General features: G+C 31.7%; 1 protein-coding gene across 1 annotated transcript; it reads left to right on the forward strand.

Annotated features, from left to right (window-relative positions):
• Positions 1-3074: 3074 nt before the first annotated feature.
• LOC108908819 (ras-related protein RHN1) lies at positions 3075-11121 on the forward strand. Its single transcript, XM_018712964.1, has 5 exons — positions 3075-3415; positions 3834-3961; positions 4101-4310; positions 9467-9544; positions 10808-11121. The coding sequence occupies exons 1-5, from the start codon at positions 3373-3375 to the stop codon at positions 11012-11014; spliced, it is 666 nt and encodes a 221-aa protein (XP_018568480.1). The 5' UTR covers positions 3075-3372; the 3' UTR covers positions 11015-11121.
• Positions 11122-14264: the final 3143 nt, after the last annotated feature.

The following is a 14264-nucleotide window of genomic DNA, read 5'->3' on the forward strand; positions in this document are numbered from 1 at the left end:
CGAGATGAAACTTCACAGGGTTCTTCTGGGTATATCAAACTGTAAAAGTCATGCTTAACATTAGTCATTTCATGAATAATTCTAATTTAGCCGTCAATTTTCAAAAAAAACCATAAATTACCCTTTTTTCCTGTTTTTTAAAATTCGTGTAGAAGATGAAAATTTTTTTTTTTTCCGAAAAGTTGCGGCAGCATGTCAGACAGGGACATCTCTTATATCTAAACGGGAACGAAAATGAATGTTCATTTGACAGATTTTTCAGAGCTCGTGAAAATAGTGAAATATTTAAGTCCTGTGGTTTGTTATTTATACTTTGCAAAGATTTGATGCGAGAGAAAGCATGATTTATGGGTGATAGCTAGCAATATTATAGTGTACTGTGTTTTAGATACCTGGTACGTTGTAAAATTTGAAGTTTTCTCTGCTGGAAACTAGGTAGAGGCCTTGCAGACTATTTATGGGGCCACTGAAAACTGCTTTGGAACTGCTTTATACTGCTGGTAGCGGAAATTTTTCATGGGATGGCAAAATAACTTTTTCTGGACTCTGGTAAACTGTGGATTTAACTGGTGAATGTTTAATTTTGTTTCTTGGACTGTTTTTTATTGCTTTATTTTTCGGGGGCTGCCTCTCCACGCTGTGCATTTTCCAAAACCCAAGACGTAACCAATCAATATTTCTTTTGTTTTTCTCATCCTTCCTGAATATTCTGTCCCTAGCTTTACTTAAAGTCCATACACAGAATTTTTCAGTCTTTGGATGTCCTTTTCAGTCACTTTTTCACAACACTACATATAACAAACACATTTTTAACAAATGTCCTTTTATTTTTATATACAATTCTATAAATTAATTAATAAAATATTCTTTATTTTATGTTTTTTAGGTCATCTCCGGGTATTCTTACAAAGCCACCTTTAGCTTTGACATTTGTGAAATTTATTATAAAATTTGACAATTGATGAAAATTTTCATGTTATGGTTTATGTTGGATTGAGATATCTTCTTTAAGTTTACTCGTCTTCCAACGATATGTATACCAGATTAATCTATAGACTTTAAACTTTCATTCGATATAAGTCACTCTAGGTTTAGATTCGTTTTTCTCTATGTACTGAGTACTAACAAGTGTCGACGTCATGCATTTTATGAAAATTTATTCTGTACTTGAGAATAAAATTAAAAGATTATTATTTTTATACTATGTAATATCATTGATCATTACTAGTTTTATATTCAGAATATCCATATTAACAATTTTATACAAATTTGGTGTTGCTATAATAATAATTAAAATTTTTATACGACTTTAAGTTCAGTCAGGCAATATTTTCATGAGTTTCTACATAAACATTTCAAATTCGTTACAATATTTTTCTCAACTCTCTCTCTTCAGAATAGACAATTTTTTGAAGTAACGAATTTATTTATTGTTGTTTTTCATTTGGGTCCTTTACATGGAAGGCTACAAAGTAAAATAACGCCTTCCGACCGTCTTCCACCAAGGATCCTTCGACTTCCGATATTAAACGGGTATCGCGGGTGTTTCCAATGCGGTTAAGTTGCCATCGTCCGGATCATAGCGGGTCATTATTATTCCGAAGGAGTAGAATCGGAGTGCCGCTTTCCGCGCCACTACTCTCGCTCGTTGATTGGGCGTCGGCAGCCCCAGGGAAACAATTACCAATCAACATCCGCCACGGGCTGCTTTGGCGTTTAGGAAACGTTAGTGGCGTCTCGGCTGGCTTGGGTAGCTCGCAATTTATTTCATCGGATTAGGGAAATGTGTTCAGCGATCCCTAGTTAGATTCCGATGATGCTATTAATGTTAGACGGCGATGGAATTACAAGTTCTTGACAAATGAACGGACCCGTGGATTTCCGAGAGGAGAAATCAAAGAGTGCTTAGGTCACGAGTAGATGCACGAAGGTCTAGTGTAGATTTTTGCATTTATTCCGAATATGTTTTAAAGCGCTGTCCGCAGATTCCTGTATACGTCAATACCATTGATTTATAGAGAACTAGCGCTAGTGACGAGTAGATGGCGCTAGTGCTGCTACATACTCGAGTCCTCGTACCATTTTGATAGTCCAAATAAAAAAGTTGTATTGCTTAGCTGAAACACGGATAATAATGCGTGTTTGTGTTTAAATACAAATGCAAATATACCTATATGTGATAAATTGTTTCTGAGAGATGAAAAATGCATTCATTATAACATTTGCCTGTTCATTTCAAAGTTTTAATACCTTTAGAAACTTTTATTAATTCTTAAAAAATTAACAATTTCTAACATTTTCAATAGCAAAAATCAACATATATTTTTATTGTTTCAATTGAACAAAGAAAAAATATCAATCGATGATCCTCACAATTAATTTTTAAAAGAGAAACTAATGGCAGAAGAAATGTGTACCTACCTAGTATTCTAGAAAACTTATTAAATTTATTAATTACAGCCACATAATCTACAGATATAAATCTATAGGTATATTCGATACAACACGATAGTAAATAAAGGAATAAAAAACATGGTAGGGGCTGCTTTCAATAGTTTATACAAAATAAAAAAATATGGATTATTGAATTCAAAATGAAAATGTTTAAAATGTTTGGTATTATATTCTTAAATATATTTTAAATATAATTTTGCAAGTAAATATGTACGTATGGATCGTTGATTTTCAAATCGACAAAAATGGGTTGATGAAAAACAGAAGGGAAAGAGGTCTAATTCTACAATTTTTTGACGTTCAAAAAATGAGTAATAACGAATATAAAATAGTACTGCACTCTACAGATAAGAAATAAATTGAATAGTTAAAGAAATTTTTAAGCAGATTTGTAGAAAATGATTCTGTAAAATGCGTAGGTACATCAAGAATTAGTGATTAATATACTCATTAGTAGATGGCGCTGAAAATAAATTCTGAACAACTGCAAAACAGTGAAATAGATCTATTTAGTACCAGATGGCCATAAGCAGATATAAGAAACTGCAATTTTATTTACTCCAGTCGCTCAGAGATAGTGCCACAATATAAAGATCTAAGTTCTGTAAGATATTATGATTTTGTTAAATTTTTAAATGCATTCATTATAATGTTATCATTTGTCTTAAAATTTAGTGATTGTAATTGTTCTAAATGTAATAGTTAATTATTTTTTTTCCTCAAAGACGGTCGTTAGTGGAAGAGTTCATATCTGCTACAAGGACAGATATTTTTGGAACTGTCAAATGAAACGCAACATCCTATCATCTGATTTGATAAACATGAAAAAAAAGTACAAAGGAGTATTGTAAACAGTAAATAAATGGTGTGTAAGCGAAATACAGTAACAGTAACATTTTAAACTAATGTTTAATAAAAATGAAAACTATTATTGGAAAAGTCGTGGTGCTGGGTTATCAAGGTAGGTTATGTTTTTATTAATTTCGTCATTTGTCTTAAGTATATTTTTTTACGCATATAGATTTTTTTTGCGTTTATAATGTCTAATTGAATATGATAATTATAACTTTGTTAATCCTTAGTATGTTCAGGGGAAGCAAATAGGTGATAAATATTTAAAAAATGAAATACACATCAGATTTTTCCTTAATTAAGCTATGTTGTACCATTAATTTGCAGATCATGAACTAATTTAGTGATATCATTGGATTGTTTTTCGGTAATTCCTATTACTCAGATAAAAATAGAATATGTTTTGTAAAAATATTTACATTGATATACATCACCAATCACGAATATTAATTTTTGGTATTTAATAATTTATTAATAAATGCTTTGCATTAAGGGTAATTTTCTAAAGAATTTCCTTATTGTTCTAGGTGTCGGTAAAACTTGCACTGTGATACGATACGTAGAAAATACGTTTTCAAAGCAGATCGCTCCAACTGTTGGTGCTTCTTTTTTCAGCTGTAAATTAAACATAGAAGGTACTCAAGTCACCTTACAGGTAAAACAAATATTCCCAACCTTATAGGTAGCTGTAAATCATAAAAACATTTACAACCGAAAATACTATTCAGTATTTAATTCTTGTCTGAGACGCTTTTGATAAGCAGATCAATTTTAACGTCATAAATCCATCTCAGATATGGGACACTGCCGGACAGGAACGGTTCAAGGCGATGGCCCCGATGTTTTACAGAAATGCGAACGCAGCTCTCTTAATATTCGACATAACGTCGAGTTCTTCGTTCGAAAGCATGAAGGGTTGGGTACAGGAACTTAAGAGGAACGTAGACGAACCGATGGTTCTGTGTGTGGTTGGGAATAAGATAGATTTAGCTGATAAGAGACAAGTAAGTTTCCAGGTCCGAAAGGAATACGTTTTTTTATTCTATGAATGACGAGGTGACCTTGATTTTTTCCAGTACTCCCGTGTAAGTAGTTTCAAGTTCGAGATAAATTCAATAGTAATCGTAGACTACAAAATACCCAGTTTGAGACAATACGATTCTGTGAAAGTTTAAAAAATTGTTGAAAACTCCTGCTTATCTTATCTCCCTAGATAATAATATTGGCTTTCCTAGAAACTTAATAAAAAAATACATTTTTGATTTCCACATAACTGTTACTTTAATTTAAAAGGAATTAAGCTAATTGTAATTAATTTTTAAGTATATTGCCAGAAACAACTACTGGCACCGATGTGGTACTGATGAGGGCTAATAAGTCGGAAACCAGTATATGTCTGGTGTCTTTGGCTGACAAATGATCCTAGCTGTATTGAATGATATTGCTTGTGTAATTCATTGCTAGGTGAGGTTAGTGTAGACTATTTTCAGATTCCAAAATTCCTCTAATTAAAAAAGTTATGGATTTTCGAAAACACCACATTTATTTTTTTTCAAAATAACTCAAAAACCTGAAGAGCTAGGACTACTTTGCAAGCGACGTTAAGTTAGGAACAGAACTCTCTAAAACTTTCTCCATTCAACCATTCCTATCTCTTAATAGTTTCTAAGATACCAATACATGCGTTACCAAAATGTTCCACAATGTATATCACCTAGAGTAGTTGTTTCTGGTAATATCATCACTTACAACCTAGGTTTCGTCCTCATAGGGGCGACACTGATCATGTTTTCATAGTACCTAAAATATGAAGTCATAATAATGGCTCTTTGACACTAACATCTAGATATACTAAAGAGCAAGGTCAAAGATAAGCTATTAATTAACTAATGATTTTGTGGGAACATTGACAATTACCAAAAAAACAATCTATCCCAGCGTTATTAATAAAAAAAAAAACAATTGTTCTTATTGACAAATATAAACTCGTACCATGAACCACAACATATAGGGTGTTTTGGAGAAAGGTACCACAAATTTAAAGATGGAAAGAACGTAACACAAAGAGTGACTGCCAAAAACCTGTGATTTGCGCCCGTTTTTTCACAATTCGCAGAGAATTTAAAAAATACATAAAAATATGTTTTTGGTCGCAAATTACTTGTCGTAAAAAACTGAAATGAGCATAGCTTTTATTTAGTACAGTGCAACTTCGACAATCCGGACACATATAGTTTTAGGGTCGGTCGGATTAACGAGTTGTCCGGCCTATAGTAGGTGAAAATATTGAAATAATCTAAGTGAATTAAATTGTATGTACATACATGCATTGTACATACTATGATTTATTAAAAAACAATAAATTATTATATTTAATTATTATATTAAATTATTAAAATATGTAATCTAAGTGAATTAAATACATATGTANTTCGTCCTCATAGGGGCGACACTGATCATGTTTTCATAGTACCTAAAATATGAAGTCATAATAATAGCTCTTTGATACTAACATCTAGATATACTAAAGAGCAAGGTTAAAGATAAGCTATTAATTAACTAATGATTTTGTGGGAATATTGACATTTACCAAAAAAACAATCTATCCCAACGTTATTAATTTAAAAAAACAAATCATCTTTTTGGCAAAGATAAACTCGCACTATGAACCACATACAAGGTGTTTTGGAGAAAGTTACCACAAATTTAAAGATGGAAAGAACATAACACAAAGAGTGACCGCAAAAAACCTGAGATTTTCGCCCGTTTTTTCACAATTCACGGAGAATTAAAAAAAATACATAAAAATATGTTTTTGGTCTCAAATTACTTGTAAAAAACTGAAATGGGCATAGCTTTTATTTAGTATTTTGAAAATTTTAAATATCACCCCTACTTAGGGGTTGAAAAAATGCTAAAAATGAAGAATTTGAATATTACCAATTGATATAAAAACTATTAGCATGTAAGTTATCTAATATATTTTTATTGGAATTTTTACAATTATTTCTGATATGCTCTATTTTTGGGGATGATTCCACCCCCTGAGCGCGCTTAAGGGTGGAATTTCTAATTCAACATGCTTATTTCAGTCATGAGAGTAAATCTTTCTTTGTATCAAGAATCATTCGATAGAAAAATTCACATGCTAATAGTTTTTATATTTATTGGTAATATTCAATTCTTCATTTTGGGCGTCTTTTCAACCCCTGAATAGGGGTGATTTTTGAAAATTTTCAAAAAACAATGTTCATCTTAATTTTTTACGACGAGTAATTTGAGGCCAAAAACATATTTTTATCTATTTTTTTTTAGTTCTCTGCGAATTGTGAAAAAACGGGCGATTTTTGCGGTCACTCATTGTTTTTTGAGATATATGGTGCCAAAGAAAGTTTATTTAAATCAAATTATAGTAGTTTTACCATTTTTGCTTCTTTAAAAAGTTATTGGGATAATTTTTTAATTCCATTTTAATAACGTACTTTTTTATGAAACAAGCTAAAGTAACTTGATCTAAAGTATGACCTATTCATTTTCCATACACCCTGTATCCGTGATTGACTTTGGGGCAGTCAATTGCGTACCTTTTTAAATTAAATAAAATTTTACATTATAATATAAATATAGGACATACATCTTAAAAAAATCTAACCTCAAAAAAGCTATGCAATAAAATACCACTACATACAACAAACAGGTAATGCCAACATATTTAATGGCTCAAAAACTTTTCTGTACCAATTTTTTTTATAGAATAGGTATGACTAGAATTTGATTTAAAAAAATCATATTCAACATGCTGCATCTCAAAGGTTCTTAACCCATTAGCGCCTAAAGGTACCATATGGAGCCAATAAACGTCAAGATAAAAAGTGGGATTTGAGAGTGATTTTTTGCCAGCTTTCGTCAATCTGATTATTTGCACGTCTTCAGTATGATTTATGAAGCCCTTAGGAGAGTTCATGCGGTGTTTTGTTTACATTTGACATTTTTTTGTATCGAGTGAAAAACTTGTTTGTACGAGTTTGTTGAAAATATGGACATCAACTTCGTGAAAGTATAATAATTATTAGATATTTTATTCTATACTAGTTGCTTTTAGTGTTTTATTACACTATTATATCCAAAAACATATTCCTATTCGAGAATAATTTAATTGATTATCTGTTTATGTATAATATTGTTGTAAACATTGATGTTCCCATATGGGCCCGTTAGGCAGTAGCTCGGTTGAACTAATATCTTCTGTAAATCTTCTTTTACTGGAGTTACCCTTCAGGGAGCGTTTGTCAACTTGACTTTAGGAGAAATATATTGCAGGTAGAGTAAAACCAACAATTTGTAGAGGAATCATATTTTGACGTTTTTTTTTAAATTTATTTTCATATATCTAACGAGGTATAAAGTACCAGCTCGCGCTACAGGACGAATACCTCGGGCAGTAGCAAGTGATTTTCGAGTCAGTAACGATATAAGGTATGATGGCATGCATCATTATGTAACCACTATTCTTGAAGGTAAAAGAAGACGATGTGGTGGTGAAAACTGTAGCAGCCGAGGAAGAACAATGTGCTGCAAATGTAATATCGGCTTATGTGTTGACTGTTTTCGAAAGTTTCATACTCAGTAATAATATTTACTCATTATTTTAAGGTTTCGTTAAAAGAACAAGTTGCTTTTTACTTTTTTCATTGTTGCTCATTTCTAGTGACGTTACGCCTAAAGGTCCCATATGGGAACACCTTGTTTTTCGGTTAATTTAGAAAAAAAATATTTTAAGTTGACTAAATATGTTAAATAAAGATGTTTACTACTTATTTGTATTAAAAATTTGCATAATTTTTTGATTTTTTTTTATCGGCGTTAATGGGTTAATTTTTCATATTCTACCATACCCTGAATTTATGGTACTTTTTTCAAAACACCCTGTATATGTTCGTAGACATTAAATTATATACAGGGTGTGCCATTTAACACTCCCGCTACCAATATCTCCGAAATGAAGAAATTTATTTTTGTTAGTTTAAATCCTTCTGTATAGATGGCGTGGTGATACTAAAAATTTTTTGATTCCTGAAACGTGGAAATGCGGTCCATCTGAAAGATCGTTAAAGTAATTTTTGTAATATAATGTTTTTTCCAATATTTACTTGTTTTCGAGACATGTCGACTTCAATATGCAACGTAGGATGTAACAGGAAAAAATTATTATTTTATTTAAATTACACTGAGACAAAAAATTATTTTAAAATATTGTTATAAAGGCTTTATTCACACCACATAATAACTAACAAACAATAAATTAGAAAAAAACAAGTAATCAACTACAAAAAAGTGAAATTTTGGAGCAACAATGTTAAAAATGTGATGTTCTGTATAGATTAAGGCTTTAGTCCGCAGAGTAGTTGCTATTAATTATGAATTAATAGTTTCCTTTTGAAGTTGGTTTTTAGAATGCCTAAATGTTGGTTTTAAAGAGCATAAATGACAAAATTCATGTAATTCCTACTTAATTTTTATCTCTGTTTACATTATTCTTTATATACATTACATTTAAATAAATTTCAAATGAACTGTGAAATAATAAGTAAAATAAAACACAATACATATATTGCATTTTATATACGAATTCTCAAAATAAAGTCTGCTATTCACAATCAAAGTTTAATTATTTTTTTTTTGTGAAATTATAGTTTTTTTATAATCTCATCACTGTCATTATTTCTATAATGTGTTAAGACTTTTAGAAGTTATATCGTATATTTTTACGTTCTGTTTTATTTGTTATCAGACGGTTCTTGTTTAGTGATAAAATAAGATAACCACTTTTACGAAATGAGCAAAGGAAGTATATCACTTTTCGTTTGATAGAGCATATAATCTGTAATTAATCGATGTCATATCAGCTTGTCATTGAAGGTGCTTAGTCAATAAGGACATCGAAATATCTTAAGATGATTAGTTGTTATCGTTCTAATTTGTGTAAAAATATGATCCCTTCAATTTTGATTGACATTGTAAGGAGTAATTTATATATCTATTTCAAATAGAATGGCCGCCGAGGTCGCCAGATCTCAGTCTTGTTGATTTCTATTTACGCGATGATTTAGAACAAAAGTGTAGAAAACTCAATCAGAGTTTATTTTGGCAATTTTTTTAGGTCACAAGGGATGAAGCTGTGCAATATTCAAAGACGATAGGCGCTTCGTATATGGAGTGTTCTGCGATGGCAGATCAGGTTTGTATCTTGTATAATAGAAGTGCTGTGACTAGTTAAAATAATGGTTTGTTAAGCTTTGGGCTAAATATTAATTTATCAATGTATAAAGAGATTTATTAGAGTAAACAAATTGTGGAATTTCATCATTTTGGCGAACAATCGAATAAAAAAATAATAATTTTTAATATTTATATGTAAAAAATATTTTGTTTGAGTAAATATTGTATATGGTATATTATTCGAAATTATAACTGCAAAACTGAAAATTTTAGAAAAATATAGCATCTCTGCCGGATTCTAAGTAAAAAACTGTAAAAAAAAACTACAAAAATTAAATGTCTTCACAAACAAAAAAAGGTATGGAGCATCATAGAAGACGGTGAAAATTGAAAAATGTCCTGTATTTCTTAAATGATATTGTTTTCGCCATTAAATTTTTCTCGGTAGAAACTCCCCGGGAAGTGTCGAATTTGGTCCACCCTATACAATAACGAATTAGTAGGTCTTTATCTTTTACGTACATTTTATTAAGCGAGTCAACTTGCGATATTTTCGTAGACGTTCAATGTAAATTTGACCTAGACATCGAAGACTTGTATTTTCGTGACTAAATACCACAAAGTACAATTTATTAACGTATTAACAATAATTTGGTAACCAATCTTTTGTAAAAAATACGCAAAGAAACGTTTTTCCTGTTTGTTTGTCGGAAGTAATCCCAAAGATGCAACTTCGGCTTCCAGTCGAATATTTTGAAGCAAAAACTTCAGTATGTTCTATACACGCGTCAAAATAAAAATCGGAAAATTTGTTATTTGTCAACTATCCATGACGACTGAAGTAGACATGCAAGAGTTGAATGCTCCACTTTTTAAACTATATCCAAGTTGGTTTTTGTGAAAAAACTGCTGGACAAAACGTCGCCGTAGCTACAAGCTTTACGCAGGCCCTTTTTCTAAAAAAAAAAATAAATGTCAAAACCTAACCGGGTTTTTGTTTGATTCTAAAAAAAAAATCACGCAATCAGCAACTTATCGATATACAATTTTAAAACCTAAACACTTTTTAGTTTGATTTTTAAAAAAATAAAAAAGTTAAAATTCATTTTAGTTCCCCGATCTCGTGAGGCCTGGGGCCACAGCCCCGGAGCCCTCCCTTAAGCCGGATCTGCGTGGGAGTGAAGCACATGAAAATTTTCCACACTCGCGCAAGCGCCGTACATCTCATTTGTTTATAATAGCTTATTTCACTCACTTGTAATATAACGTACTACTTTTTTAGGGTATTGGTTTGATATTTGAAAAGATCGCGTTGGGACTGCTGCGACTGTCGGGCCAAAAAACGAACCACACGCTAAAAGTGTACGACGACGATATCATGGCCACTTCGAGTGAACTGGAGGCGACAGATACTGCCAACGAAGAGACTGTTAACATTAGCATACACAGCATCGCTCACGGACGGACGGTAAAGTCTAAATGCTGCTAGCTGCCTCCTTTTGTATCATTGACTTTGTTACCCATTTATTGTAATTTAACTTTATGTAAATATTTTTTATATCCACATGTTTGCAATATTAAAATTTTATAACGAAAGGTCGTTTGTTTTCACTTGATTCGTTTTCTTACAATCAAACCGTCACGAGGCTCACGTTTCGTTTAGCGTTTTGTTTTTCGGCTATATCTAAAGAAATTTAAAACAATCTTATTCGAGCTGCGCCCTTCAATATATACAGGGTGTCCCACTGAGGACGTCGAGGTAACGTATTAGGGTAAGTATAGACCCTAGACCAGGGGTCGGCAAGTAATTTTAGATGGGGTCCGGATACTTTTGAAATTTTTTAACGAGGTCCAGAAAAAATTCATATTTCTTACTAATTTTTTATTTTCATTTGCATTAAGAACTCGAATCAGTCACAATAATTGTAAAATACTAGAAAAAATGATAAGGGTAGCACTCAAACGTAAAAAATATTTTTTAAATAATTTGAGTAATTTATATTTTCAAAAAATTTCTGGCGGTCCAGTATTTTACCTTCCGCGGTCCGGATCTGGACCGCGGTCCGCCAGTTGCCGACCCTTGCCCTAGACCTTCAAGAAAAATTTATTTAATACATCGACCAAGAGAAATCGCTGGAAATAGTTTTCAAGTCCGTAGCTCGGCCGCTAGGGGGCGCAATCTACATATAGTTTAATTTTTCTCAGGAATGTGTCTTATTCAGGTATATTAAGGAGGTATATCGGGGTCCGAGGGAAGTGAGGAGCGCAGGGGGGTCCTATGCTTATGGGACTAAAGCCCGCTGCCAATTTGAAAAAATTTAATTCTACTCAAATTGCGATAAACATTATCTATATAGCAAATAAATTTACTCATATGCACATAGCATATGAGTAAATCGGAGATATTGCGCGTCAAATTCGGGTAAAGATGTAAGTAAGATGTATGTACAATATAATTATTATATATAACAAATATATGGTATTATACTCGCGAAGAATTATATTCTTTATTTAAAATCCGTAAATCATGTGAACTGGTAAAACGACGAGAATGATGTTAATTTAGTTCTAAAGAAATGAAATGACACTCGCGCCCATCTCTCGTCCAAGTCGAAGAAAATGTTGGATGCAATTTTGAAGGTTCTGTGATAGAAATTACATTATTACTCGCTGTTTTGCAACTATAACTAATTTTTTAGATATAAAGTTTGCTGAGAAATATTTATGTTCCTTTGTTATTCCGTACAAATGCTTTTATTTCAAGTGTTACTAATTATATTAATTAAGTAAAGAAAACTTTATGTAACCCTAAATATTGCTGGGTAATGATTACGATGTTTTTATAAACCATTAAATATATTAAAAGGATTTATCAACTGTATTTTTTATTCCAATAAATATATCACAGCTTCCTAGTCTTTTTTAATTAATCTAGTTTTTTAAAAACATTACAAAAGATCATCTGTTGTGGATAATTTATTGTTGATAACAATGTACATGGGATTTAGGAAAAATGTATATGTTTGAAATCAATTTCGTTTTTATCAAGTCTTTCAAATGTATTCCCTCCTTGCTGTCAGCTAATTGCGTCGTTGCCAGACATAAATGCAATTATTGGTTTCTGTTTCTAATTAATACAGCTGTACTATGTTCAAAACTTACATTAGTTTTACATCAAAAATAAGATAATACTACTATGAAAATACTATCTATGGAAAAGTTTTGTTTCACAATTTCTACATTTTTTTCTCAGTTATGAGCAAAAAAAGAGCCGCACCGTCCATCTTCGCCATATAAACCTATGTTAAAATGAACAACTTTCAACAACAATATCTCATAATCTAGATTCAAAAAAAAATTCAAAAAAATATGAAGCACGGAGGGAGCACTGGGTAATACGCTACCCGATATACCTCCTTAAATAGTACAAATTTAATATGGCTAACCGGATTCATTGGGCATAACTTTTGTTATTGACATTTTGTTCTATCTCTCGACAGAAAAGGTGGGGGAAGTCCCTAATGTCTGATCAGAAATATGCATTTTTTTTTATGGACTGGCTCATCAAAAGCCCGTAGTGTTATACCTCGTTGGAAAAGTCTTTTCATGTTTTATCTCGTGGTGAATCGTAATGTCATTTACTTCAACATGGAAACCTATAGATGGCGTTATTTCAAAAGAATGCCGTTTTATGGATTATTCTCAAAAATTTTATTTGCAATGCTATAGTTTTCTTTACATGAACAAATTCAGAAAAAAAAATTGATCAATATAGCATAAGTTTGAAATTTCTAATGAAAGTACGTGTTGTTTAAATGGTATAGTCTACTTAGTTATTTATTGGTACTATTTACCCAAGTTTAGGCTGTTTCATGTTTTCTTAAAAAATGTGAAATAACAGGATAAAACTTTTTAGAGGTTAGTTTGAAGAGCACAAAAATAGCTACATTTTGACGCCAAAAAGGGTTCCATATCTTTTTTTGTTCCCAAATTAGTGAGCAAAAAATAAATAATGATAATGAATTGAGGAACGCCAATCTTTATTTCATGAACCGTAAAGAACTGTGGAAGCAGATAAGATAAAATGTTATGCGCAACGCAACAGTTAAGTACAATTTACCAGTCTCGGACTCTATTGCCAGCCCTCGCTCCGCTCGGACGCAAAATCGTCCTCGACTGGTAAATAATACTTACCTCCTTTATGGTATAAGTAACTATTAATTACCAAAACAAAATGCGTTTCTACTATTCTAATTGGTTCAATTTGACAGGAGTGAAATAGTTATAAAATATTTAAATCAGTACAATTTACTAATGAAGCTTACAGAAACCGAACGAATCGAAATTTTAATCATAATTGGCTGAGGAGATAAAGTAAGGACTCGGACAGAAGTTTGTAATTTATTTAATGCTAAACAACCCAATCGAGAACCCGTTTTTCAATTAGTGATAATAAGTAAAGTTGAGAAAAAGTTTCGAGAAACGAGCCATATTAAAAATCTTCCCAAAAGTGGATAATAATAATTTACACCAATCAGCTGTTGTTAGAGTACTAAAAAAGGGAAAGTGGCATCCATACAAAGTACATCTGGTCCAAGAGCTGTTCCAGAAAAGGTGAACGTTTGGGTCGGGATTATAAACAACCAGATTATAGGGCCATACATTTCGAAGAGAACTTACTGGTCCTCGATATCTAGAATTTCTGCAGGGTCATCTGTTGCCACAACTGAATCAGCTAT

The sequence above is a fragment of the Anoplophora glabripennis genome, unplaced genomic scaffold (genome assembly GCF_000390285.2).
Source record: "Anoplophora glabripennis isolate ALB-LARVAE unplaced genomic scaffold, Agla_2.0 scaffold345, whole genome shotgun sequence".
NCBI classification, from domain to species: Eukaryota; Metazoa; Arthropoda; class Insecta; order Coleoptera; family Cerambycidae; genus Anoplophora; species Anoplophora glabripennis.